Below are 27622 nucleotides of genomic sequence, written 5' to 3' on the forward strand. Positions count from 1 at the left end.
TTGAGCGATATCCCGAAGAAAGCACGGCATCTGGTGGTCTTAACTTAGACTTACCTGTTTTGGGCATGACAATGATGAACGAAATTTGCTCTACAGTTCCAGACAGTTATTTTTATTTTCAGACACTCTAATTATCTCTCTCGCAATTTGTTCGAATTTCCAACTATTGTTAACAAATGATCAGGTGCATCGGTGGGATGAGCCAGGATCCCACGTGGGCTGCTTCCGGAAACATTACAGTCACCGTTACTATGGAGACAGAGGTGGACACAAACGGATAAAGTTGTGTTTGGCCTGGCTGTATTGACCAAGCCAGCTAACTATGTCTGTACAAACAGATAAGCTAAGCTAAGATAAGATAAGATAAGATAATAAGCTACATCCTTTTGACTAGTTATCAGACATTTACAGAACAAAGCTTTCGGTTCTTTTTTTGGTTTGCAATAGATCCATCATGTCTCACAGGTTAGTACAGCTAGCTAACTACGACTAGGTTAGCTTCTTATTTGCGCGATTAGTAAGCGCGAAGCAACCGCGCCCAGACTCCAGAGCCTGTGCACCTGTCTGTTGAAATGTAGAAGTAACGTTTGCTAATGTGAGCCTAGTAGTGCAAGATAAAAACTGGGACTGAAATAATGTTCAAAATGAATCAAACATAATGGTGACCAGAGGATTGAGAGCAAGACTGGGGACATCATCATTTTTCATATTTAATTGTCTTCTTGCTAGTATCACAGCAATGGACTTCAATGATTGCTAGATAGCTCATAGCATTGGCTATAGCCCAAGAAGGCTACTTTAGCTGATTTGAAAAATAATATGTCATCATTGACCTGTTTCTTTCTCTTAGTACATACAACAAACTGTGGGCTGATGCCCAAGTAGAGTTGAACAGCCTTCTGGCTCAGGAGCTCCCAGCCCAGCCCCCTCGTCCTGAGAAGGACAGGGTGGTGTTCTTCCAGCGCTTGGCCACCCTCTACGTGCGCTACTTGCAGATCTTTAGGCAGTTGGAGGAGGCCTACGACCAGGTGGTGCACCCCCAGAAGAGGCGTGTCATCCGGGGGGTGCTGGATGGAGTGATGGGAAGGCTGCTGGAGCTGAAGAATGAGATGGTGGAGGCAGAGTTCTCTGAGTACCACTACATGGACGATGTCATTCAAGACTTGAAGCTCACACCTGTGAGTCGTCTATATGTCGTACAAGTGAAACTTTTATACTGAGTGTGTAATCTCGTCCACCAACCGGTTCTCTTTCGAGCCTGGGGACGACTTTACTGTATGTCAATGAATGTTATTTAGTTAGCATTTGACTCATTAATGGGCATGTCTCCTCTTCATGGTGGTGGTGTAATCTACAGTAATTAAGGATTGAATTTGGTTCACTGTTTCTGATTCTGAGGTACTGTACATGTCTTTGGTTCGATCATAGGAGGACCTTGAAATCCCTATCCCTCGATATTTCATCAGTGAACGCAGCAAAGTGCTCCAGGACAGAGGGAAGATGCTCTCTAATATCCTCAACCTGATGGAGGTCGTAGAGAGACCCAAAGTGAGTGAGCTAGTAGAGTTCCCCCTCAAACATTCATTAGAAAAATAAAATGCAACCTCTATACTAGTTTAACCCAGATGTCAAAACTGCAGTTGACTAAAATTGCAATACATTTGTTGCTGTCATTATAAGCGATTCAGATAGAATAAACATGTTTACCACCTTTTGTGCTGACCCCCAGCCTGTAGGAGTGCGGGCTCTGAATCTGGAGGAGGCCATCAAGATCATACAGGCGTCTGAAAGGGCTCGGCAGGGGCGCCTGAGGGCAAAGTTCATGAGGTTGATCCAGAGGGATGAGGAGAGGCAGAGGAGGGATAAGGACAGGGACCTGTCCTCACAGGGGGCAGCTGCCATCAACACTGCTGTAGTCTGCATCCAAAAGGTACTGCAGGGCCAACAAGCCTGGCCAATTCACTTCACATATCCTCAAACCATCTCATATCATAGGTCTCAATAGCCAGGTGAATGATGAAGGTATATCATATACTGTAGTATGCTAATTCACTGGTCTGGTGGAACATGTTTTGAAACACACACTCCTAAAGCTGAACTTAGAGGTCTAACACGGCTGTTGTTGCTTGTACTCTAATCTATTGAGGATTCATTCATAGTGCACATTCTGTTTTTCTCCAGGTGTGGAGGGGCTACGTTCAGAGGAAAAAAACCAAGAAGGAGCGAGAGGAAGAGATGATTTTTTTGGGCATGGTGAGTCAAATGAATTGTCATGTTCTGTGCTGGTTTTCTGTCTGTCTTACATTGTTGTACCTTCATAACTTCATGACATTCATTAGACTGAACCACCAATAGATGGAGCTGTAGCTTTGCTTTCACATTCCATATTAAATAGTCTGAATAGTACTGTACCAATAGAATCATTTCATGTATCTGTGTGTGTCTCCGTCCCCTCTCTCTTCTCCCTTCTCCGCTCTCCCCTATCCCTCAGGCCATGGAGCCGAGACACACCGAGCCCTGCCCTGCCACAGGGGTGGCCCAGGCCAACCAAGCCCGCCGGCGGCAGAAGCAGGAGGAGCATGAAGAGGACTACCAGAAATCCATCGTGGCCACCACAGAAAGAACACGAGAGGTGGAGGGGATTGACATGAGAGAGACCATGAAGGACCAGATTCGCCAGTGGTTCATTGAATGCCAGTAAGATAGAGATAACAAGGGGTTGTTGTGACTGGGGGTTATTTTTTCCATACAAAACCATTATATTTGATTTTTTATATATATATATTTGTACCTTATAAGACTTTGTAATGTGTTTGGTTATTAGTGATGCAACAGGAACATTTCCTGACTACCCAGAGGAAGAGGATGGAGGGTCGCTGCTCATCTTTGCTGAGAAAACACCTCAACAGGTATCCTTCTCCAATGAATCAAACCTGTGGTGTATGTTGAGACTGAGAGTAAAACATAATATTCTAGATAATATTGATCATATTTTAAGGGTTATGAGAGTCTCCCATTCAGAATGGTTTATACAATGTGGATGTGGTCTTGTTTAAGTTAATGGAGGAACTTGCGGCAAAGGAAGAGGATGAAGCCAACAAAAAGCCGAAAGAAAAGGAAGAAAAGAAGGACAAAGGGAAGAAAGACAAGGGAAAGGGTGATGAGGTGGGTTTGCAGACTGTGCAAAGAACTTTAATTTCATTGTGTTCTACAGTACATTATCATTGTTTAGAAATGAATTATTAGGGGTAAGATGCATTTGATCTGATTCAGTCTGCAATCAGCCTACGTATTATGTTATTTAAACTCAGTGTCTAGTACCCAGTGGCTTTATCTGTTTCTTTATTGGACCCTAGGAGGAGGAACCAGGGTTAAAGATGCTGCCCTCTGCCTTCCTGTCAGAACTGGAAGTTGGACACAAGACCTTTGCCGGTGAGATATGTGGAATACTACATCCTTACTAAGTGCTACATCCTTGCTAAGGCTAAGTGCCTTACTCCTCAAGGGTACGCTAGTGGTGGTGTTCCAGGCGGGATTTGAACTCACAACCTTCCAATCACCAGCTGCAACTCAATATCCACTAGACCACCACTACCCCGACCAGTAACATCAGTGGCAGCTACATATTTGGCTGATGAATTCCATTGATTGGAATTCTTTCAATTCATATTTTTTCTTTCAAGAAAAACACAACACAAACAGCACAAATAGTTAGCGTGGTCATACAACATAATACCCTTCAGGTCAGAATAAAAAAAAAAAGGAAAGTAAATAAGCTAAAATAGAATCTTATTCTGGGATTGTCCTGCTTTCTTAAATTGTATCGAAGAGATAGATGAACATTGAAAATAGGTACTTTTTCCATTGATAGAGGTGTGGCAGAATCGCAACGAGCTCAAGAACTTCAGCCAGACACACGAGGCTGAGCTGATCAAGGAGGAGAAGAGGAAAGAGATTGAGGTGGAGATCAGACTGCAGGTGAGACGACTGCTCTGCTCACGGTACAGTAGTGATGTGAGGCAGGTACAGGTACTGTACTGTAGCCACAATCACAATCACAATCAGAAAGCTTTATTGTCACTGCACAAACAGTACAACGAAATGTGTTATGCATCACCTAAAAACAATACCTGCATACACATAGTACACACCACAACATTCATGTACCACATACACCCATATATTTCACATTAAGAATAATTTAAAAGGAAGTATAAAAAGCAGCATTTAAGAACATCAGAGCATCAAAAATTGCACATTGGTAGCCAAAGTCATATTGCACTTAAGGTCCTGGTTATTCTGATGAAGCGGATGTGGTGGCAATAGGGGGGGGGGGGGGAGTGTTTATTTAGTTGGGTGATGACTCTAGGAAAGAAGCTGTTCTGCATCCTGGAGGTGCGTGCTTTGAAGGCCCTGTATGGCCTACCAGATGGTAACAGAGAGAAGAGGTGATGAGAGGGGTGGGTTTCATCCTCCAGGATGCTGCTCGCTCTGCGGAGGCAGCGCGTCCTGAAGATGTCATCCAGTGTGGGCAGGGGAAGTCCAATCATTTTCGGGGAAGTGTTTATGACTCTCTGGAGGGATTTCCTTTCAGCTGCTGTGCAGTTTGCGTACCATGCTGTGATGGAATAGGTTCACATGCTCTCGATAGAGCGGTGATAAAAGACCTCGAGCAGCTCAGCAGACAAGTTGGTTTTCTTGAGTGTCCTTAAGAAATAGAGCCGCTGTTGTTGAGCCTTTTTTAACAGTGCAGTGGAGTTGGCTGTACATTCGAGGTCCTCAGTGATGTGGGTCCCCAAGAACTTTATGTGGGCCCTCTCCACTTCCTCTCCTTTAATGGTTAGGGGAGGGAGATCCACCCTGTATCTCCTGAAGTTAATGATGATTTATTTAATGTTTAGCGTAAGGTTATTGTATGTGCACCGTCTTATGAGTTTATGGACTTCATCCCTGTAGGCTGTCTCATCATTGTTGGAAATCAGTCCCACTACCGTTGTGTCATCAGCAAATGTGATGATTGTGTTTGAGGGGTGCTCGGAGGTACAGTCATGTAGAGGGAGTAAAGCAGTAAAACGGGGCGCTTAGGTGGCGTAGCGGGTTAAGCGTCGACCATGTAACTGCAGGGTTCGATTCCGGCCGGGAACATATCCTGCATGTCATCCCTCCTCTCTCTCTCTCTCACCCTGTCTAAATCTCTACTGTATCTGTCAATAAAATGAAAAATATGAGTGGGACTGCCCCACTCAGAAAAAATAACTTAAAAAAGAAAGAAATCAGTAAAACAATGAGACTGAGCTGATTCAGCATGCAGCATTCCAGTGGCCAGTCCCTGTCTCACTGCTGCCTTGGTGTAAGGTAGTCTGCTTTACGGTGCTGTCTACTCAGTGATTCTGCTCTGTCTGACTCAGGTGGACGAGCTGATCAGACAGGAGCTAGCCAACTGGAGACTGGCTGTGGACAGAGACAAAGGGGGCAAAGCAAAGGGAGGCTCAAAGGTAACAAAACCAGAGAGAGACTAGCATCTAATCGATCTTCAACATAAATGACTATTTGTTCCCGCTGATATTTTAGTCGAGTTAAGTGATTTATACGAGGTTAGTTGAGAAATGTTCTGATGCCTTTTGTTTTTGCTTCTTAGAAAAAGAAGGGATCGAAAAGTGAAAAAAAGAAAAAGAAAGAGAAAGATCTGACAGCTGAAAGGTGAGGTCAGAATCATCACTAGAACCCTAACCCTAACCCTACGACTGAAATGTAGGAGGCTCTTTTTTTTAAAAATGTCAGCAAAACATCATGAAGTGATTTTTTCTTTGTACAGTCTATGAAGAATACAGAACAAAATACTGAAAAGTACCAATGCTGTATTCACATCCAATAGGAGTATTGAGTCTCTGTATCAGGAGCTGGTGGAACAGGGCTTGTTGAAACAGGCAGATAATGTTAAGCTGCAGGATTACTTAGGTAAGATTTACTGTCAAGTGTGCCCTCTTTCCATTTATCACCAGCCTCCTTATCTGTCCTTTTATCAATGTTACTTTCAAATCTGTGTCCTCATTTTGAGCACACATAGTGTATGCTACAGCCAATACACACAGGTTGTGTTTGTACTGTAGTTAGGGGATTGGGCTTGATTTAGTGTGCAAATGCTGCCCTCGTCTGGCATAGAGTGGAATGAAACAATAGTACATAGAGTGGAATGAAACAATGGCATCAAACACATGTTTGATACAATTCCTCATTCCATTCCATGCGTTACACTGAGCCCATCCTCTGATTTCTACCTCCACCAGCTTACCCTGTCTCCTACATGAGTAAATATCCTGCTATTTGTCTGTTTATATTTGCTTTGTATCTTTACTAATCCTTCTCTAGTGTTTCTCAGTTTCACAGTTTCATTCTCCTCTGCCCCCAGGTGACTACAGCTACCTTGGGACCACCTTAAGACAAACTGACATTGAGCCCATGCCTTCGCTGTCTGACGTGCGGCAGGTCTTAGCTCTGTACGCCGTCTTACCTTTAGGTACGTTGGCAATCACAGTATATTCAATTCGATTCATAATACTTAACAACAATATGCTGGGCAAGCAGTGTACTGGAAATAGCTGGTGTTGCTGATTATTGTACCCAAAAAAGACAGTTGTTTTGAGAGTGAGTGAAGGTTGTAATGTGAATGTTGTCTGCAGGTTCTCAGGTGGTCCACGAGAAAGCTCCCCTGGTCAAGGCCATCCTGCTGGCTGGACCCGGGGGCGTGGGCAAGAAGATGCTGGTCCATGCCATCTGCCAGGAGACCGGTGCCAACCTGTTTGACCTTTCACCTAATACCCTGGCAGGGAAGTACCCGGGGAAGACTGGCCTCGCCATGATGCTCCACATGGTGTTCAAGGTAACGCACTAACCACAGAGGAAATACATCACCAGTTCGTGACGTTAGAATTATAAGGTTTTATCTCCATTTTTGTCAAAATGTAGTTTTTTTACATAATCTGATCCATTAGGTGTTTGTTAATGCCTGTGTGGTGTTATTTTTTTAATGTTGACATTTTTGAGTTAGTAATTCATAAAATACAAAGGTTCCATCTCACAAAACATAATGGAATATAAAAACTTTGACGCTCAATATCTCTGAACTACCCTAAACGGAGATAGAACCTTATATAATTCTAAGCTCACAAGTTGCCTTTTGAGATAGCATTTTGAGAATTAGTATTTAAAAAATAATAATTTTTAATTTAAAACAATTTCAATAACATTTATCATTATGTAGTGGTTTTTCCATAAATTAATTAATTAATTGTATGTGTACCGTAGGTTGCCAGACTGATGCAGCCCTCAGTGGTGTGGATCGGAGATGCAGAGAAGATGTTTTATAAGAAAGTGCCCAAGGAGGAGAAAGAGGTAACCCTAACCTGGTTGTTAACAGCTGGTGATAATTTTCTATCATGCAGAACAAATGTGTGTTAGATGTTCTCATGCTCTTATATACACAGCTAGATCCCAAACGTTTGATAGATGTTCTCATGCTCTTATATACACAGCTAGATCCCAAACGTCTGAAGAAAGACTTGCCCAAGATTTTGAAATCGATCAAAGGGGAAGATCGTGTTCTAGTCGTGGGAACGACGCAGGATCCAATCAGTACAGACCTCAAATCCCTGTGTAAGGTGTACAGCAAGATTGTCCTCATACCACGCCCTAACTACGGAGCAAGATACGGTAAGAACCTTAGGTGTGTATGTATGTATGTAAGAACGTTAGGTGTATGTATGTAAGAATGTTAGGTGTGTATGTATGAGACACACAGTAAGGTATTAAAATGACAATCTCCTCAGAGAAACTTCAAATACAGTTTAGTAGCGGCTATTAGGCTAGGGCTGCACAATATATTGTATGACTATCGATATTGCAATCTCAATAATACAAAAAGTAATGGACACAGTACATTATGTAACAAAAACAGCAGTCAGTGATCATTTAAAATGTTTATTTAGAATTCAAACATTACATTTATAACACTACTTTAAAATACTACAACAAATACTTACTTATGTTTCTAAAAGAGCCAACACAAAGTCAATAATATTGCAATTAAAATATAACAAATTCATTCTTAAATTAAATTGAATGATACATTGAAAGATAAATGGGATGTTTAAGTCCTCATGTCCTAATTGAGTTCTTGAGACATGGGGCCCTATTATGCACTTCATCAATAAGACGAGGCGGTAGATCTAAACTTAAGACGTGGAGGCGTGGTCAAGGCCACTTTGCTATTATGCGTGCTGTAGTGGGCACCTAAAACCCGGCGCTAAGCAAAGAAATTAGTCATGGGTGTGTTTTGGGCGTCTTCTCAATCAACCCAATCAGCGTGCCAGGTGCCATTCCCTTTAAGAACCGGCTGCGTTGAGTCATTAGCGCTATGCTATTATGGAAGTCCTAAGAAGGAGGTCAGCGCGCTTCTCTGCCTCTCCCTTCTGAAATAAAGCATTTATACTGTGATCGTAATTGACGTCTTGCCGTGGAGCCACGTGCGTGTTCATGTGTGCCCACATGCATGCGCAAACCGCGGAGGCGCGCTCGTGTTTCAAAACGTGCATGAAGTCTAAACTTAAGAACTTTTCAAACCACTTCTTAGCGATAGGAGCAAAGTCAGATCGCATAATAGCAGGGGCGCCTAGTACACTTCATTACCATATGAACACTTCCACAATGAGCAATATATGCACGGGAGTTTTACGTCTTATGTGTGGGCGCCTATCGACACCTGCATAATAGCAGTAGCGCGTATGAAGCGCATAATAAGGGTGGCGGTAGGTCTTAACCTGGCGGTGCGTCTTAATTAACACTTAAGACGGCAAGTTAAGAAGTGCATAATAGGGCCCATGGTCTCATATCCTGAGTAGCTTGCAGTTTGGGTGGACCACTGGTCCGTCTCCCCGGTCCCTGCCTCTCTTTTTGTGGTTGGGAAGAGGGTTGCTGGGGCCAGGCAGAGGGTTGCTGGGGCCAGGCAGAGGGTTGCTAGGGCCAGGCAGAGGGTTGCTGGGGCCAGGCAGAGGGTTGCTAGGGCCAGGCAGAGGGTTGCTGGGGCCAGGCAGAGGGTTGCTGGGGCCAGGCCTGGCTCTCTTGCGGTTTGGTTGGACCACTGGTCCGTCTCCCCGGTCCCTGCCTCTCTTGTTGTGGTTGGGAAGAGGGTTGCTGGGGCCAGGCAGAGGGTTACTAGGGCCAGGCAGAGGGTTGCTGGGGCCAGGCCTGGCTCTTTTGCGGTTTGGGTGGACCACTGGTCCGTCTCCCCGGTCCCTGCCTCTCTTGTTGTGGTTGGGAAGAGGGTTGCTGGGGCCAGGCAGAGGGTTGCTAGGGCCAGGCAGAGGGTTGCTGGGGCCAGGCAGAGGGTTGCTAGGGCCAGGCAGAGGGTTGCTGGGGCCAGGCCTGGCTCTCTTGCGGTTTGGTTGGACCACTGGTCCATCTACCCAGTCCCTGCCTCTCGTGTGTTGGTTGGGCCGAGCACTGCTGGGGCCAGGCTGAGGGTTGCTGGGGCCAGGCAGAGGGTCCGCTCTAGGTCGATCTGAGAGAGAAAGTTCAGAGAGCCGGGATAGAAGAAGGGTGATCTCCAAAAGCAAATGGTCTCTCTGGCTGCTAGCAGGGCTCCCTACTCTTGGCCCAGCAGGAAAGAAGCCCCAAGCTGCAGACCAAACAGGACAGGCATGTAGAGTATGAATAATTTGCTTACACAAACAAAACCAAATAACAAAGATTAGCAGATAAGGGAGAAAATAAAGGTTAGCCCTTACCTGATAAGTCGTCAGAGTCAGAGTCACTTTGGGGCTCCTCGCCACTGGCAACAGTGGAGTAGAGGCCTGAAAGAGCAGTCTGAGACTTGTAGAACTGGAAGGCGTTGGAATTCATAGTATTGCACGACTGCATTTCACCAGCAAGGTTTGTGGTTTGAATGTAACTTTTCTGTCTTTCCTGAAAAGAACACAGTTGGAGTTGAAGTTTCAGTTCAATGACTTTCATCATTGAAGTTTGTTTTCAAAAACTTAAAAGATGCAGCTTGTCTATGAAATATTGTTTTAGCAACCACCCATTCCATCAGCATGATGACCATATAAGGCAAAGAATGTATGTCACAATTTTAAAAATAAATAAATAGTGGAATTTCAATCCCCTCTGTAATGCAGGTTATAATATAATATAATTATATATGATATTATAATTATGAACAAATAATATAATTTGTTATGTCTGTTGAAGTATATCCTATTAAAAAAAACATGTTATTAGTGTTAATTGTCCAAATCCCCTCTGTTAAAAAACAAACATATCAGCAAGCCTTAACACTAGACGCGCAATGTTTCTTTACCTACTTTTAGCGCGACGAGGTGTCGAATCACACGACCACTCTTCACAATTATTATGAAAAAAATAAATTATAATATTGACCTCATACAGGGCCGGCCAGGGACAGCCATACCATACAATGCCCAGGTCTGTATTAACCCTTCCTTGATATACATACAAAATCAGGGGTTGTCATTTATGTTATTCGTAAGCAATTAGACCTAATGTTATTTAGACGCAGGATGGAATTGAATTGGTGTCGGCCAATTCTTATTTTATTATTACTTTATACTTTTATTTGTATAGCACTTTTCCTGCGAACGTTGCAGCTCAAAGTGCTTTAATCATTATAATCATAATTTCATTATTTAGTCATTTAAAGGCAATATTAAAAATATTTTTTGGGGAGAAGGTTTTTTGTCTTAACTTATTGAAATTTGCTGAGGTTGCATCCCTAATGTAAACTGGCAGTGCATTGGCAGAATGCAGCCTCACCAAATCTTCTTCTTTTGTACATGTGGTACACAGAGCAAGCCAGCATCAGAAGACCTGAGAGCTCTATTGGGCTGATATACTAGCAAAAGGTCTTTCAGATATTCTGGTGCTGTGCCAGTGAGAGCTTTATAAACAAGCAGAAGGATCTTAACATCTATTCTGAACTTAACAGGAAGCCAGTGTAGAGTCTCTAAAATAGGAGTTATATGAGCTCTTCTGCTTGTTTTGGTTAAACTCTCGCTGCTGCATTTTGGACTAATTGCAGCTGGCCAATAGTTTTCTACGGAAGACCAGAAAGGAGACCGTTACAATAGTCCAAACGGGTAATAACAAAAGCATGTATCTCGAGGGGGACGAGGCGGCGTACAGGGATGAGGTAGAGCAACTGAGCAAGCTGTGCAAGGTTAACAACCTGCTGCTAAACAAGTCAAAGACCCAGGAATTCATCGTAGACTTCAGGAGGAAAAAGTCCGAGATCCAGCCCCTGCTCATCGACGGAGAGAGCGTGGAGAGAGTCTCAACCCTCCGATTCCTGGGACATCACATGCGCGATGACCTGGCCTGGAAGGACAACACAAAAGGCACCATCAAGAGGGCACAACAGCGGCTATACACCCTGAGATGCCTCAGGAAAGAACACAACAAGCAGAAGATACTGGTGGCCTTCTACCGCGGCGCAGTGGAGAGCATCCTCACCTACGACATCTGTAACTGGTTCTACAGCTGCACAACAGCGGAGAGAAACGCGCTACAGAGAGTCGTGAGAACAGCACAGAAGATCACCGGCGCCCCCCTCCCCTCTCTGGAAGAGCTGTACAACACACGCTGTCTCAGGAAGGCCTCCAAGATCTCCAGGGACCCGACCCACCCTGGGCACGTACACTTTATCAGGCTGCCCTCGAAAAGGAGGTACAGGACCCCGGCCGCTAAGACAAACAGACTGAAGAACTGCTTCTACCACAGGGCCGTCAAGGCCCTGAACACAGCAAAGGCCTAAGTTCTGGGCCCAGGACAGTCTGGACGGATTGTATGGCAGCTAGTGCTGAGGCACAAACATGTACATTTCAAGCCTGCAAACTGTGACACTTTAAATAACGTGAAAAAATACTTTTGTGCAATATGACAACCCTAGTTGACTATCTGTGCAGTATAGTACAGTGGATTGTGTACATAGCCTTTATTTATGTAAACCAGCTCCTTACCTTCTTGTGATTTTATTCTTTTTCTAAAAGTTTTTTTTTTTTTTTTTTTTTTCCTAACACCAGGGGAGCCACCCCTCCTAAATTTCGTTGTTTGGTACCTGTACTGTAGCAATGACAATAAAGTCCATTCATTCATGCATTAACCCTTCTGCATCAGCTTACCTTTACTTATCAAATGTACATTTTGTGATATAAAAGCAGTGCACACACACCGACAATGCATGTCTAGCATAGGCACAGCACATCGCCATAATAGCGATCTATGATGCATTGAAATGACTATGATGCATTGAAATGACATTAAACTAAGATAATAAGATGGTTATCATAATTTTTCAAATCTTTATTAATAAGTTATTACAGAAACAGTAAGTGACATTTTCCGAGAGCGAAATCTGTTGTGGTATTTAAAAATGGCGGTTGAGGATGAACTCTGAACATGGAATGACGATGTTGTGACGATTTTCATTGACCAATCAACAATCTGCAGCGTCACACGTCACACACAGCCTGGCAAAAAGTACCTCTCGCTACCCCTCTGAAACGAGAACTAAAACGGCTCGGCCCTGCTCGGTTGGCAGTGGAGAAAGCAAAACAAACCGGTACGGCACGGGTCGGCACGGTAGTGGAAAAGCGCCATAACATAGTCACGCACGCACATACGTTAATTGAAAATAAAATTGTCGGCTTCAAAATAAAAGCAATGCAATTGTTCTGGACGCATTGCCTACACTTATTTACGTTATTTCTATTATTATGAAAACACTTTTTTTTTTACCTCACACAGAGCCAGCCAGGGACAGCCATAGGGCCGCATGCAATGCCTAGGTCTGGGCTAGATGGTCAGTCAACCACCAACGATTACATGCGTAATTAGTGCAGAGGCAACTGTAGCGCTTACTAACGTAAGACAATGAGGGAAAGCAGCATCCACCAGCAGTGAATGAAATGTAAATGTATTTGACCTTTACATTATGTGATCTTCATAACTGAATTAAGTATTTAAGCAACAGTAAGTGCTCCCTCATCTTTTTATGGGTAAAATTACTTAATTGAAATATTATAGTTTATAATAGTATAATTTAAGCAAAAAATACTTAAGTATTTGGGAATAAAATGGAGTGTCCTACTCATTGACTCACAAATGTCACCTTTTTTGTATCTGGTAGCTTCCTCTTCAAATCGTGTGCATATGCAGAAACACAACAGCTAATGTCTGACAATGCAAGTCTATTATAATATTATGTATAATTACTTTTGGGAGGAAGTTGTTGTTTGGAACTTCAAAATGAATTTCGCCGCACGGCCAGAGGTGGCAGTGTTCCAACAAAGTTACGCCTTGCTCCTTTAAATAGCAGAATTTCAATCCCCTCTGTAATGCAGGTTATAATATAATATAATTATATATTATATTATAATTATGAACAAATAATATTATTTGTTATGTCTGTTGAAATATATCCTATAAAAAAACACGTTATTAGTAGTTGTCCATACTCCCCTCTGCTAAAAAACAAACATATCAGCAAGCCTTACGTGGAGAACATATTCGTTTTACTATGTCATGTGTGGAGTACGGCACTATCGATGTGCAATTCCATATTGCAAGACGCTTGTGACACTCACTCAATACAAAATAATATTACACTATACAGCACTTCAAATTAGACATTCCGAACTTATAGAAAATATGTGTAATTCAGGTTTTCCACAGCAATATAGATAGATGGATTTTTATGAATTAATACACTTGTTTATTGGTGTTTGCTTTACCTGAGTGCCTACTGAAATAGCTGAATTTAGCAAAGTTATCTAGTTGAACTGCAGTCAATTAGCACCGTTTCTATCTAAAGGATGTTGACTGAATAGTTATTCTGCATAATGTATGTATGTAAGAACGTTAGGTATATGTATGTAAGAACGTTAGGTGTGTATGTATGTATGTAAGAACGTTAGGTGTGTATGTAAGAACGTTAGGTGTGTATGTATGTATGTAAGAACGTTAGGTGTGTATGTATGTATGTAAGAACGTTAGGTATGTATGTATGTAAGAACGTTAGGTGTGTATGTATGTATGTAAGAACGTTAGGTGTATGTATGTAAGAATGTTAGGTGTGTATGTATGTAAGAACGTTAGGTGTATGTATGTAAGAACGTTAGGTGTGTATGTATGTATGTAAGAACGTTAGGTGTATGTATGTAAGAATGTTAGGTGTGTATGTATGTAAGAACGTTAGGTGTATGTATGTAAGAACGTTAGGTGTGTATGTATGTATGTAAGAACGTTAGGTGTATGTATGTAAGAATGTTAGGTGTGTATGTATGTAAGAACGTTAGGTGTATGTATGTAAGAACGTTAGGTGTGTATGTATGTATGTAAGAACGTTAGGTGTATGTATGTAAGAACGTTAGGTGTGTATGTATGTACCGGTATGTAAGAACGTTAGGTGTGTATGTATGTATGTAAGAACGTTAGGTGTGTTTGTATGTGAAGTGAAGCACGGTGAGCTGCCTAAACGACTACCGCCCGGTGGCACTCACACCAATCATCATTAAGTGCTTCGAGAAACTAGTCCGGGCCCACATACTCACACGCCTCCCGCCAAACCTGGATCCATACCAGTTCGCCTACAGAGCCCACAGGTCCACAGAGGACGCCATCGCGACGACTCTCCACGCCACTCTATCCCACCTGGAGAGGGGAAACAGCTACGCGAGACTGCTCTTTGTGGACTTCAGCTCTGCCTTCAACACCATCCTTCCAGACAGGCTAGTGACCAAACTACTAGACCTGGGACTATCACACTCTATGGGCCCTATTATGCACTTCTTAACTTGCCGTCTTAAGTCTTAATTAAGACGCACCGCCAGGTTAAGACCTACCGCCACCCTTATTATGCGCTTCATACGCGCTACTGCTATTATGCCGGTGTCGATAGGCGCCCACACATAACACGTAATACTCCCGTGCATATATTACTCATTGTGGGAGTGTTCATATGTTAATGAAGTGCACTAGGCGCCCCTGCTATTATGCGATCTGACTTTGCTCCTAGCGCTAAGAAGTGGTTTGAAAAGTTCTTAAGTTTAGACTTCATGCACGTTTTGAAACACGAGCGCGCCTCCGCGGTTTGCGCATGCATGTGGGCACACATGAACACGCACGTGGCTCCACGGCAAGACGTCAATTACGGTCACAGTATAAATGCTTTATTTCAGAAGGGAGAGGCAGAGAAGCGCGCTGACCTCCTTCTTAGGACTTCCATAATAGCATAGCGCTAATGACTCAACGCAGCCGGTTCTTAAAGGGAATGGCACCTGGCACGCTGATTGGGTTGATTGAGAAGACGCCCAAAACACACCCATGACTAATTTCTTTGCTTAGCGCCGGGTTTTAGGCGCCCACTACCGCACGCATAATAGCAAAGTGGCCTTGACCACGCCTCCACGTCTTAAGTTTAGATCTACCGCCTCGTCTTATTGCTTAAGACTTATGAAGTGCATAATAGGGCCCCACATGTGCATGGATCAAGGACTTCCTGTCCGACCGCCCCCAGAGGGTGCGGGTGGGCTCCCACACCTCCACAGCCCTCAGACTCAGCACTGGGTCCCCCCAGGGCTGCATGCTAAGCCCCATCCTCTACAACCTCTACACCTACGACTTCACCCCCGTCCACCCCAGCAACTCCATCGTAAAGTTTGCAGACGACACCACCGTGGTGGGCTGCATCTCAGGGGGGGGACGAGGCGGCGTACAGGGATGAGGTAGAGCAGCTGAGCAAGCTGTGCAAGGTTAACAACCTGCTGCTGAACAAGTCAAAGACCCAGGAAATCATCGTGGACTTCAGGAGGAAAAAATCTGAGATCCAGCCCCTGCTCATCGACGGAGAGAGCGTGGAGAGAGTCTCAACCCTCCGATTCCTGGGGGTGCACATGCAGGATGACCTGTCCTGGAAGAACAACACAGCAGCCACCATCAAGAAGGCACAACAGCGGCTCTACTTCCTGAGAGTCCTCAGGAAGGAACACAACAAGCAGGAGATACTGGTGGCCTTCTACCGCGGCGCAGTGGAGAGCATCCTCACCTACGGCATCTGCAACTGGTTCTCCAGCTGCACAGCCGCAGAGAGGAATGCGCTACAGAGAGTCGTGAGAACGGCCCAGAAGATCACCGGCGCCCCCCTCCCCTCTCTGGAAGAGCTGTACAACACACGCTGTCTCAGGAAGGCCTCCAAGATCTCCAGAGACCCAACCCACCCTGGGTACGAACACTTTGCCCGGCTGCCCTCGAAAAGGCGGTACAGGACCATGGCCGCAAGGACAAACAGACTGAAGCTCAGCTTCTACCCCAGGGCCATCCAGGCCCTGAACACAGCAAAGACCTAGGTTCTGGGCCCTGGACAGTCTGGACGGATTGATGGCAGCTGCTGGATTGAAAAAATCAGGTGTAGTGCTGAGGCACAAATGTGTACATTTCAAGCCTGCAAACTGCGACACTTTAAATGAATGTGCAATAACACTATGTGCAATATGACAACCCTAGTCGTCTTATCTGTACAGTATAGTATAGTGGATAGTGTACATAGCCTTTATTTATGTAAACCAGCTCCTTTCCCTTCTTGTTTTTTTTGTTTTTTTTTCTTTCCTAGCACCAGGGGAGCCACCCCTCCCAAATTTCGTTGTTTGGTACCTGTACTATAGCAATGACAATAAAGACCATTCATTCATTCATTCATTCATTCATGTAAGAATGTTAGGTGTGTTTGTATGTAAGAACGTTAGGTGTGTATGTATGTAAGAACGTTAGGTGTATGTATGTAAGAACGTTAGGTGTGTATGTATGTAAGAACGTTAGGTGTGTATGTATGTAAGAACGTTAGGTGTATGTATGTAAGAATGTTAGGTGTGTATGTATGTAAGAACGTTAGGTGTGTATGTATGTAAGAACGTTAGGTGTGTATGTATGTATGTAAGAACGTTAGGTGTATGTATGTAAGAACGTTAGGTGTGTATGTATGTATGTAAGAATGTTAGGTGTATGTATGTAAGAACGTTAGGTGTGTATGTATGTAAGAACGTTAGGTGTGTATGTATGTAAGAACGTTAGGTGTGTATGTAAGAATGTTAGGTGTGTATGTATGTAAGAACGTTAGGTGTGTATGTATGTAAGAACGTTAGGTGTGTATGTATGTAAGAACGTTAGGTGTGTATGTATGTAAGAACGTTAGGTGTGTATGTATGTAAGAACGTTAGGTGTGTATGTATGTAAGAACGTTAGGTGTGTATGTATGTAAGAACGTTAGGTGTATGTATGTAAGAATGTTAGGTGTGTATGTATGTAAGAACGTTAGGTGTATGTATGTAAGAACGTTAGGTGTGTATGTATGTATGTATGTAAGAACGTTAGGTGTATGTATGTAAGAACGTTAGGTGTGTATGTATGTATGTAAGAACGTTAGGTGTGTATGTATGTAAGAACGTTAGGTGTGTATGTATGTAAGAACGTTAGGTGTGTATGTAAGAATGTTAGGTGTGTATGTATGTAAGAATGTTAGGTGTGTATGTATGTAAGAACGTTAGGTGTGTATGTATGTATGTAAGAACGTTAGGTGTATGTATGTAATAACGTAAGTTGTGTATGTATGTATGTAAGAATGTTAGGTGTGTATGTATGTAAGAATGTTAGCTGTGTATGTATGTAAGAACGTTAGGTGTGTATGTATGTAAGAACGTTAGGTGTGTATGTAAGAATGTTAGGTGTGTATGTATGTAAGAACGTTAGGTGTGTATGTATGTAAGAACGTTAGGTGTGTATGTATGTATGTAAGAACGTTAGGTGTATGTATGTAAGAACGTTAGGTGTGTATGTATGTATGTAAGAACGTTAGCTGTGTATGTATGTAATAGTAAGGGAAACATATGAAAATCTGCGAAGTAAATCGTTACCAAAAAATTTCTTCACCAATGTGTTTCTAAAGGTGTGTAATAACATGTACTAAAAGGTTGAAATTCAACTCCTGTGGGAAACCTCATAAAAAAACTGCTCAAAGTTGGGGTACCGATAACCGATTTTCGAAAATTCGAAAATGCTTAAATTTGACTTTTTTTTTTTGCTTTTGAGGGGTCAAACTAGGCATTGTTCATGATTCTGAGTTGATTGCAAGCATTTAATTGTCACCAAGACCACTTCCTGGTAGAGAAACTGCCACGCCCCTTTCCATTTACATTTATTTAAATTAGCTGCATAATACTCAGAGCAAATACTGATCCACCATAGGTCAAATGCTTCAGGAGTCAATGTCTGAGTCTTCTTCAACAACATCATGAATACCATTCTTGCATGTAATGCCTTTACAAACTCCACATGCTGAGATGCACTTGACAGCATTTTTCTTGCAGCTGCATCGCCGGTTGCTGCAATCTCCATTACAATTGCAGCTTGTGAACTGGAGTAGCTCGTCGGGAGCCATGGGGTCTAAGGTTGGAACTGGCTCATAACCATGAACACCTAATGTCCATCCATAGTCACTGGGGTCCAGAGACATGCTCTGTAGAAGGATCCAGTCCCGGGTCTGTAGGTAGGCACGGAGAGAATGCTGTGCAGCTGCACCCTCTGTTGGAGGTAGAGTTTCTGGTTTGATCAGCCCAGCCGCTGCCTTTCCCGAGAACATGTTGCATCGAATTGCACCCAGAGTAGTACCTGGCCCATGGTGAATGTACTGGAAGATCCTAGTACCAGCCTGAATCACTGCATCCTTGGTAGCGTGTATGTCAAGGAAGATGTCCATATGTTCGTCGATGTCCCCTGCACAAAACCTGTAAAAGAATGCACTTCAAGGTTTGTTTCAGATATTTCAATATACAAATATTTCATTATGATATAATATTATTATTATTACCTGTCAAACAGAGTTGTTTTCCCATGGCCAGCGATAGCAGAAACCGTATCACACCCAGTGAAGGCGTGACAAAAGAGCAGGTAGCGTCTCTTTCTATCTGAGAGAGCTTCTCGGATCCTCTTGACATCATAAGAGCCCTTCGATGTGGTTAAGAAGAGTGGGTGGTTGGTGCTTGAGCTATGGTGCACCAGCATTGCCAGCACGTCTGCGTCTTCTGCCCGCAACTGAAAATAGAAGAAGATATGCAATGCATGTTCAACTATGTGAAAATATATAAAAATAGTCAAAACTCTTCTTTTAAAGTAGTCATAGCTAATGCAAGTAAAATACCTACACAAATGTTACTGACCTCAACAAAGCCATCTGTAGCAGCAGCCAATGCCTCTCTCACAATCGAAGTGTCAGCATCATTGTCACTCTGCTCCACGGTGATGTGAATTTTTCTGAATGTTGAAGAGAGGAGGTGAATGAGCTCACTCTTGTTATGAGTGTTGTCCAAGAACTTCGCTCTTGGTGTCCAGTGTATCATATCCGGTCGAATCTGGAGGTCACAGCATGACTTCTTGGTACGTCGGATGTGGTCATGATCTTTTGGCGATCTGTTATAGCCATCAAAGACCACAATGATCCTTTGAGAGTTACGGCCAAGACACTGCACGTAGCTTAGGTAACTGTTGCCAATCTCCTGCCGAGTCTGACCTTGTTCCCACGTCACCATGTAGAGAAGCCACCCGCCATCAACCACCAAAGTGGAGCAGGGTTGGTTAGTGAGTTCAAGTGGATCAGTTAACTCCTTCAGGCTAGTCTTGGAAAAGCCTGCCTTGTTCGCCTTGTTCATTTTCTGATCTTTGTTACTGAAAAGGGACAATGGGACGGGAGTCAGCTCATACTCCAAGCTTGTCTCAACTGTCATATCCCGTTGGGCAAAAATGATCAGTCGGTTGAACAACTTGAGTGAGTCAAGGTGAATCTTCTTCTCGTTGATCTTGGGAATCTTTCTGAGTGATGACAGGGCTTGTACCTTTGACTTCACCTCCATGGTCGATGTCACTGACTGTCCATCCAGCTTAATCTGCATCTCTCTCCCTACTTCAGCTGCTCTCTCAGCATTGACTGGGTCATCTCCTGTGCTTGTGAATCCTGTAGAGAAAGATACAAACATCTCCTTGTCTCGATCATGGTCGAATGGGTTGTTCTCCTCAAACCATTGGAGGGCAAGTTCAACTGCTTCAGCATCTCGCTTCATCTGTGTTTTGGCAAGGTCTCTGTGGGGTGGAGCATGTTCCTTGACATCTTCCTCCATGCACTGGTTGACATTGGAGAAGTGACTGAGGGTGAGCACCCAGCACTTGTGGCCAGAATCACTGTTTCTCATCCTCCCTCTGCTCAGTCCACCTTCTGATTTGGCTGCCTTCATTAATGTCTGCTCAATACAGATGTCACACCAGGTGCCAGACCAATCATGGCTGGAGTAACGGACAACATGGTTTCCATGGGCAGTGAAACTTTCTATGGTCTCTTTGTAAGCAGGCAACGTTTCAAGTTCCTTCATAAGTTGACAGTACAGCCGTGCACCTTTGGCATATTGATGATGGCCCGCAGCTGCAAAGATGTCCAGCATCCTGGTAGCAATGCAGGACAGGTGCCCCTTGTGGTCTGCAAGCCGCTCACTTCGGATGAAGGTCTTGATCACATCTACCATGTGGTGGTACTGCACCCAGAGTGTAGGCGTTCTTCCTCCTTCAGCGAGTCTTTTGAAGTTTTCTTCAAACCTATGTTCAAACAGTGCCACTACTGGATCTGTGTGTCGGGCTCCCATCTTACCATCAGCCACCTTCTCCATTAAGGTCCTCATTTCACCAAGCTCCTCCTCAGTGAAGGCATGTTTCATGATGTGCTGATAGATGGCTGCATCAATGAGGAGGTGGGCACGGATTGCCTTGTCAAAACACCCCCCATCCAGGATGTGCTCTTGGTGACAAATACATGCTTGCAATCAACTCAGAATCATGAAAAATGCCTAGTTTGACCCCTCAAAAGTTACTCAAGTCCAATTTAAGCATTTTCGAATTTTCGAAAATCGGTTATCGGTACCCAACTTTGAGCAGTTTTTTATGAGGTTTCCCACAGGAGTTGAATTTCAACCTTTTAGGACATGTTATTACACACCTTTAGAAACACATTGGTGAAGAAATTTCTTGGTAACGATTTACTTCGCAGATTGGTCAAATATCTGGTAAAATGCCCTTACTATAAGAACGTTAGGTGTGTATGTATGTAAGAACGTTAGGTGTGTATGTAAGAACGTTAGGTGTGTATGTATGTAAGAACGTTAGGTGTGTATGTATGTAAGAACGTTAGGTGTGTATGTATGTATGTAAGAACGTTAGGTGTGTATGTATGTATGTAAGAACGTTAGGTGTATGTATGTAAGAACGTTAGGTGTGTATGTATGTAAGAACGTTAGGTGTGTATGTATGTATGTAAGAACGTTAGGTGTATGTATGTAAGAACGTTAGGTGTGTATGTATGTATGTAAGGACGTTAGGTGTGTATGTATGTAAGAATGTTAGGTGTATGTATGTAAGAACGTTAGGTGTGTATGTAAGAATGTTAGGTGTATGTATGTAAGAACGTTAGGTGTGTATGTATGTAAGAACGTTAGGTATGTATGTATGTATGTAAGAACGTTAGGTGTATGTATGTAAGAACGTTAGGTGTGTATGTATGTAAGAATGTTAGGTGTATGTATGTAAGAACGTTAGGTGTGTATGTAAGAATGTTAGGTGTATGTATGTAAGAACGTTAGGTGTGTATGTATGTAAGACCGTTAGGTATGTATGTATGTATGTAAGAACGTTAGGTGTATGTATGTAAGAACGTTAGGTGTGTGTATGTAAGAATGTTAGGTGTATGTATGTAAGAACGTTAGGTGTGTATGTATGTAAGAACGTTAGGTGTATGTATGTAAGAATGTTAGGTGTGTGTATATAAGAACGTTAGGTGAATGTATGTAAGAATGTTAGGTGTGTATGTATGTAGGAATGTTAGGTGTGTATGTAAGAATGTTAGGTGTGTATGTAAGAACGTTAAGTGTGTATGTAAGAATGTTAGGTGTATGTTTGTATGTATGTAAGAACGTTAGGTGTGTATGTATGTAAGAACGTTAGGTGTATGTATGTAAGAACGTTAGGTGTATGTATGTAAGAACGTTAGGTGTGTGTATGTAAGAATGTTAGGTGTGTATGTATGTAAGAACGTTAGGTGTATGTATGTAAGAACGTTAGGTGTGTATGTATGTAAGAACGTTAGGTGTATGTATGTAAGAACGTTAGGTGTGTATGTATGTAAGAACGTTAGGTGTGTATGTATGTAAGAACGTTAGGTGTGTATGTAAGAATGTTAGGTGTGTATGTAAGAATGTTAGGTGTGTATGTATGTAAGAACGTTAGGTGTGTATGTATGTAAGAACGTTAGGTGTGTATGTATGTAAGAACGTTAGGTGTGTATGTATGTAAGAACGTTAGGTGTGTATGTATGTAAGAACGTTAGGTGTGTATGTATGTAAGAACGTTAGGTGTGTATGTATGTAAGAACGTTAGGTGTATGTATGTAAGAACGTTAGGTGTGTATGTATGTAAGAACGTTAGGTGTGTATGTATGTAAGAACGTTAGGTGTGTATGTATGTAAGAACGTTAGGTGTATGTATGTAAGAACGTTAGGTGTGTATGTATGTATGTAAGAACGTTAGGTGTATGTATGTAAGAACGTTAGGTGTGTATGTATGTATGTAAGAACGTTAGGTGTGTATGTATGTAAGAACGTTAGGTGTGTATGTATGTAAGAACGTTAGGTGTGTATGTATGTAAGAACGTTAGGTGTATGTATGTAAGAATGTTAGGTGTGTATGTATGTAAGAACGTTAGGTGTGTATGTATGTATGTAAGAACGTTAGGTGTATGTATGTAATAACGTAAGTTGTGTATGTATGTATGTAAGAATGTTAGGTGTGTATGTATGTAAGAATGTTAGCTGTGTATGTATGTAAGAACGTTAGGTGTGTATGTATGTAAGAACGTTAGGTGTGTATGTAAGAATGTTAGGTGTGTATGTATGTAAGAACGTTAGGTGTGTATGTATGTAAGAACGTTAGGTGTGTATGTATGTATGTAAGAACGTTAGGTGTATGTATGTAAGAACGTTAGGTGTGTATGTATGTATGTAAGAACGTTAGCTGTGTATGTATGTAAGAACGTTAGGTGTGTATGTATGTAAGAACGTTAGGTGTGTATGTAAGAACGTTAGGTGTGTATGTATGTAAGAACGTTAGGTGTGTATGTATGTATGTAAGGACGTTAGGTGTGTATGTATGTAAGAATGTTAGGTGTATGTATGTAAGAACGTTAGGTGTGTATGTAAGAATGTTAGGTGTGTATGTATGTAAGAACGTTAGGTGTGTATGTATGTAAGAACGTTAGGTATGTATGTATGTATGTAAGAACGTTAGGTGTATGTATGTAAGAACGTTAGGTGTGTATGTATGTAAGAATGTTAGGTGTATGTATGTAAGAACGTTAGGTGTGTATGTAAGAATGTTAGGTGTATGTATGTAAGAACGTTAGGTGTGTATGTATGTAAGACCGTTAGGTATGTATGTATGTATGTAAGAACGTTAGGTGTATGTATGTAAGAACGTTAGGTGTGTATGTATGTAAGAACGTTAGGTGTATGTATGTAAGAACGTTAGGTGTGTGTATGTAAGAATGTTAGGTGTATGTATGTAAGAACGTTAGGTGTGTATGTATGTAAGAACGTTAGGTGTATGTATGTAAGAATGTTAGGTGTGTGTATATAAGAACGTTAGGTGAATGTATGTAAGAATGTTAGGTGTGTATGTATGTAGGAATGTTAGGTGTGTATGTAAGAATGTTAGGTGTGTATGTAAGAACGTTAAGTGTGTATGTAAGAATGTTAGGTGTATGTTTGTATGTATGTAAGAACGTTAGGTGTGTATGTATGTAAGAACGTTAGGTGTATGTATGTAAGAACGTTAGGTGTATGTATGTAAGAACGTTAGGTGTATGTATGTAAGAACGTTAGGTGTGTATGTATGTAAGAACGTTAGGTGTATGTATGTAAGAACGTTAGGTGTGTATGTATGTAAGAACGTTAGGTGTGTATGTATGTAAGAACGTTAGGTGTGTATGTAAGAATGTTAGGTGTGTATGTAAGAATGTTAGGTGTGTATGTATGTAAGAACGTTAGGTGTGTATGTATGTAAGAACGTTAGGTGTGTATGTATGTAAGAACGTTAGGTGTGTATGTATGTATGTAAGAACGTTAGGTGTGTATGTAAGAACGTTAGGTGTGTATGTATGTAAGAATGTTAGGTGTGTATGTATGTAAGAACGTTAGGTGTGTATGTATGTAAGAACGTTAGGTGTGTATGTATGTAAGAACGTTAGGTGTGTATGTATGTAAGAACGTTAGGTGTGTATGTATGTAAGAACGTTAGGTGTATGTATGTAAGAATGTTAGGTGTGTATGTAAGAACGTTAGGTGTGTATGTATGTAAGAACGTTAGGTGTGTATTTATGTAAGAACGTTAGGTGTGTATGTATGTAAGAACGTTAGGTGTGTATGTATGTAAGAACGTTAGGTGTGTATGTATGTAAGAACGTTAGGTGTGTATGTATGTAAGAACGTTAGGTGTGTATGTATGTAAGAACGTTAGGTGTATGTATGTAAGAACGTTAGGTGTGTATGTATGTAAGAACGTTAGGTGTGTATGTATGTAAGAACGTTAGGTGTATGTATGTAAGAACGTTAGGTGTGTATGTATGTAAGAACGTTAGGTGTGTATACGTAAGAATGTTAGGTGTGTATGTATGTGTATGTATGTGTATGTAGTGTGTATGTATGCACCAATCATCAATGATCAATGATCATCTCATGGATCATTCAGACACCAAAACAATGTAAAATGTAAAGCACCCTGTGCATTCGTGCTGAGAAGGGTGCAATATAAATAAAGTTTTACTTACTTACTTACTTACTAAAAAGGAAAGCTGAATCTTTCCAAACACACCATAGACCCGTACATATTGACAACAGTCCAAGTCCTAATGATCAGATTTGTGACATGCATCTGTTGTCTGTCCAGTCATGTGGAGACAGCTGATCAGGAAGAACGGTGGGAAGGTGACCAGTGCCCTGGACCTCAGCTCATTGGCCAAGATATCTGACGGCTACACACCGGGTCACATGGTGCAGGTGGTGCGCAGGATCCTGACACAGCGTCGCATCCAGCAGTTGGACAAAAGACCCCTGAGCGCTGCCGAGTTTGTGGCCCACCTGGCCAAGATCGACCCTGTGTTTCAGGACGAGGAGGAAGCCCTTAAGGTACAGTGAAAAATCATATCCCTGTTTTATCATACAGTCTACTTTTTATCTGTTTTTGGGGGGGGGGGTTTACCCCTAAAAAGCTTGTTGCTGTTGAATATTTGTTCATTTTTGTCACAGCCTTGGCAGGGTTGTTTGATGGTGAACAGTAACAACATGTTGATGTCTCTGCAGAACTGGTATGCTAAAACTCCCCTGGGAAAGAAGCGAGCCAAGGCCGCCTCAGGAAAGGAGGGTGAAGAGGAGGCACCGACAAAGGGAGGCAAAGATGGAAAAAAGAAAGGGAAAAAGTAAAATCGTTATCGTTTTAAAATCTTGAAAACAAATCCAACAATTAAGATAAAGCCTTTTATTGAAGTGAATTCGGATGAAAACACATTATTTTTGGTTAACACACCAGCTTTATTTGACATTTAAACAAATGAAAAAAATAAAATAAAGTCACATGATGTATGCCATTTCCTGTTGATGTTTTTTTTATTTCCTGCTCAGTATGTCACAATGGCCAGTCAGCTGTTAGAGGACCCCTGCTGCTAGAGAGCAGGGACATCCCACTTAATAGCCATTTGATAAGCTAAGATAGTGACATGCTATAACCCTGCTGTTGCTATGATGGAAAACACTGATGATGCGCTGACAAAGCATGCCAGATCTGTAATTGAAATCCAGTAGTAGATTTATTCAATGCCACAGCTCTCAAACTCGTACTGTATAGGGCCTTCTAGAACAGTCTATAAGGGAAGGTGCTAACTCCTGTCTCGTGACCCATTTTCAGAATACTAGGTTATTAAGGGTTTCTCTTGCTGAACCTTTTTGGTTTGATGTTGTAAACGGGTGGGATGACCCGCTTGAATACGTTTGAATTATGGCAATGGAGTTGGTCTTTGTTGTTCTTTTGTTTCGAACAAAAATGCTCGCTTCCATAGAGCTTGACTCCCATCTGAAGCGGGCCAAGTAGTCTGAATGTCAACCGAAGGCCTTCTGTAGTCGTCACAAGCGCCCACCCCTCTCAGTGCAGTTGTCAGCCCAAGGCCACACTGTAATTAGAGGTGTGAAGACTTCCCTCAGTCAAGGACATCTAATCCTCTTGCAGTAGGGCTGTGGGCCTGCTGGGCCTGCATCAAGCTAGGGCCCAGTGATTCACTAGTTGATGGATTGATATGAGACAGTGTCTACTCCCAGGCATACGTTTGTTTATTTGATTACAATACTATATGCTATTAAATGTCCCCCAAAAATGTTTTCAGTTACCTATGTAGCTAACATACAGTATATAGAACTAACACTTCTAAAACCAGGTAGTGTACATGTACAGGTATGTGAGTAGAATGATTTCTTTGACAGTCCTCGATTCCCTGGTTAAGACGTCTGTCTGGCGAGGACCACAGGAAATGTGAGACTCATAGAGGAGTCCAAACGAGGACTCCGAGGCTTATGGGAAGAGTTCAGCTGTTTTGTCAAGTTCTACAATCACTCAACACATCCTCGCATTGCCTTGGTTCCCATAGCATCAGGCTATATATATATAACTTCTTTAAGTTCATATATATACCATCAATATCATATCCTCCATACTTGAAGATCCTCCTTGAGCGCAGCATCTTTGGAATTATTTGTTTTAGAGACAGCAAAGCATTTGCTTTTCTTAATGACTTTCTGCTAGGTAGACATACTATACTGTACATATATCTATTTGGTTGGGTATACAGAAAATTAGACCATCCTTCCCAGCAGAAATAGTAACCTGGGTTGAATTGTGCACCCACAAGTTTAGTTTGAATGGTCTGGTACGCCACAGGTAGTTGCTCCCCAGTAGTCAAGTAATCTAATATTTGCGATCAACTGTGTCATAGTAGTTCTCCAGAAAACAGTTGGTCAGGCTCTTATGTAAAGCAGACATTCCTTTTCACACTCGCTTTGTGAGGAGGACATAGTATGTTTATGTATCTATCAGATTAAGAGTGACAAATTATGTGACATCATTTTCAAATATAATTTAATTGTTTTGTAAGAAAATTGCAAGATCAGAGAGATCTGAGAAGTGAGTTGTGAGACTTATATAGCACCTTATTCCAAAGCGCTTTACAAGCGCTGTTTTCCTCCAGTCACAGGATGGTTTGGAGATTATCCTGTTGATCAAGTTTCACTGTACTTAGTGGGGCTCTGGACCACATGGCTCTGTCCATCAAACAGGCAGAACACAATGCTAAAGAGAGGCTGGCTTTGTCCAGACGTCTGGACCAGGGAATCCCACTGACAAACCACATGGATTGTCCAACTTCCAACACCAT

The 27622-nt window shown here is 42.3% G+C and overlaps 1 protein-coding gene across 1 annotated transcript; it reads left to right on the forward strand.

Moving 5' to 3' along the window:
• Positions 1–454: 454 nt before the first annotated feature.
• LOC308154498 (dynein regulatory complex protein 11) lies at positions 455–25625 on the forward strand (the record flags this gene model as incomplete). The annotated part of the gene is made up of 19 exons (XM_080527649.1): positions 455–465; positions 851–1178; positions 1429–1548; positions 1730–1930; positions 2182–2253; positions 2492–2697; positions 2825–2909; positions 3058–3165; positions 3357–3432; positions 3872–3978; positions 5409–5495; positions 5639–5700; positions 5876–5958; positions 6410–6517; positions 6681–6880; positions 7306–7392; positions 7533–7710; positions 25093–25331; positions 25506–25625. 19 exons carry the CDS (start codon positions 455–457, stop codon positions 25623–25625), a joined length of 2478 nt encoding a protein of 825 aa, XP_080383775.1.
• Positions 25626–27622: the final 1997 nt, after the last annotated feature.

Source organism: Nansenia antarctica (genome assembly GCF_963989245.1).
Source record: "Nansenia antarctica genome assembly, chromosome: 1".
Classification (NCBI taxonomy): domain Eukaryota; kingdom Metazoa; phylum Chordata; class Actinopteri; order Argentiniformes; family Microstomatidae; genus Nansenia; species Nansenia antarctica.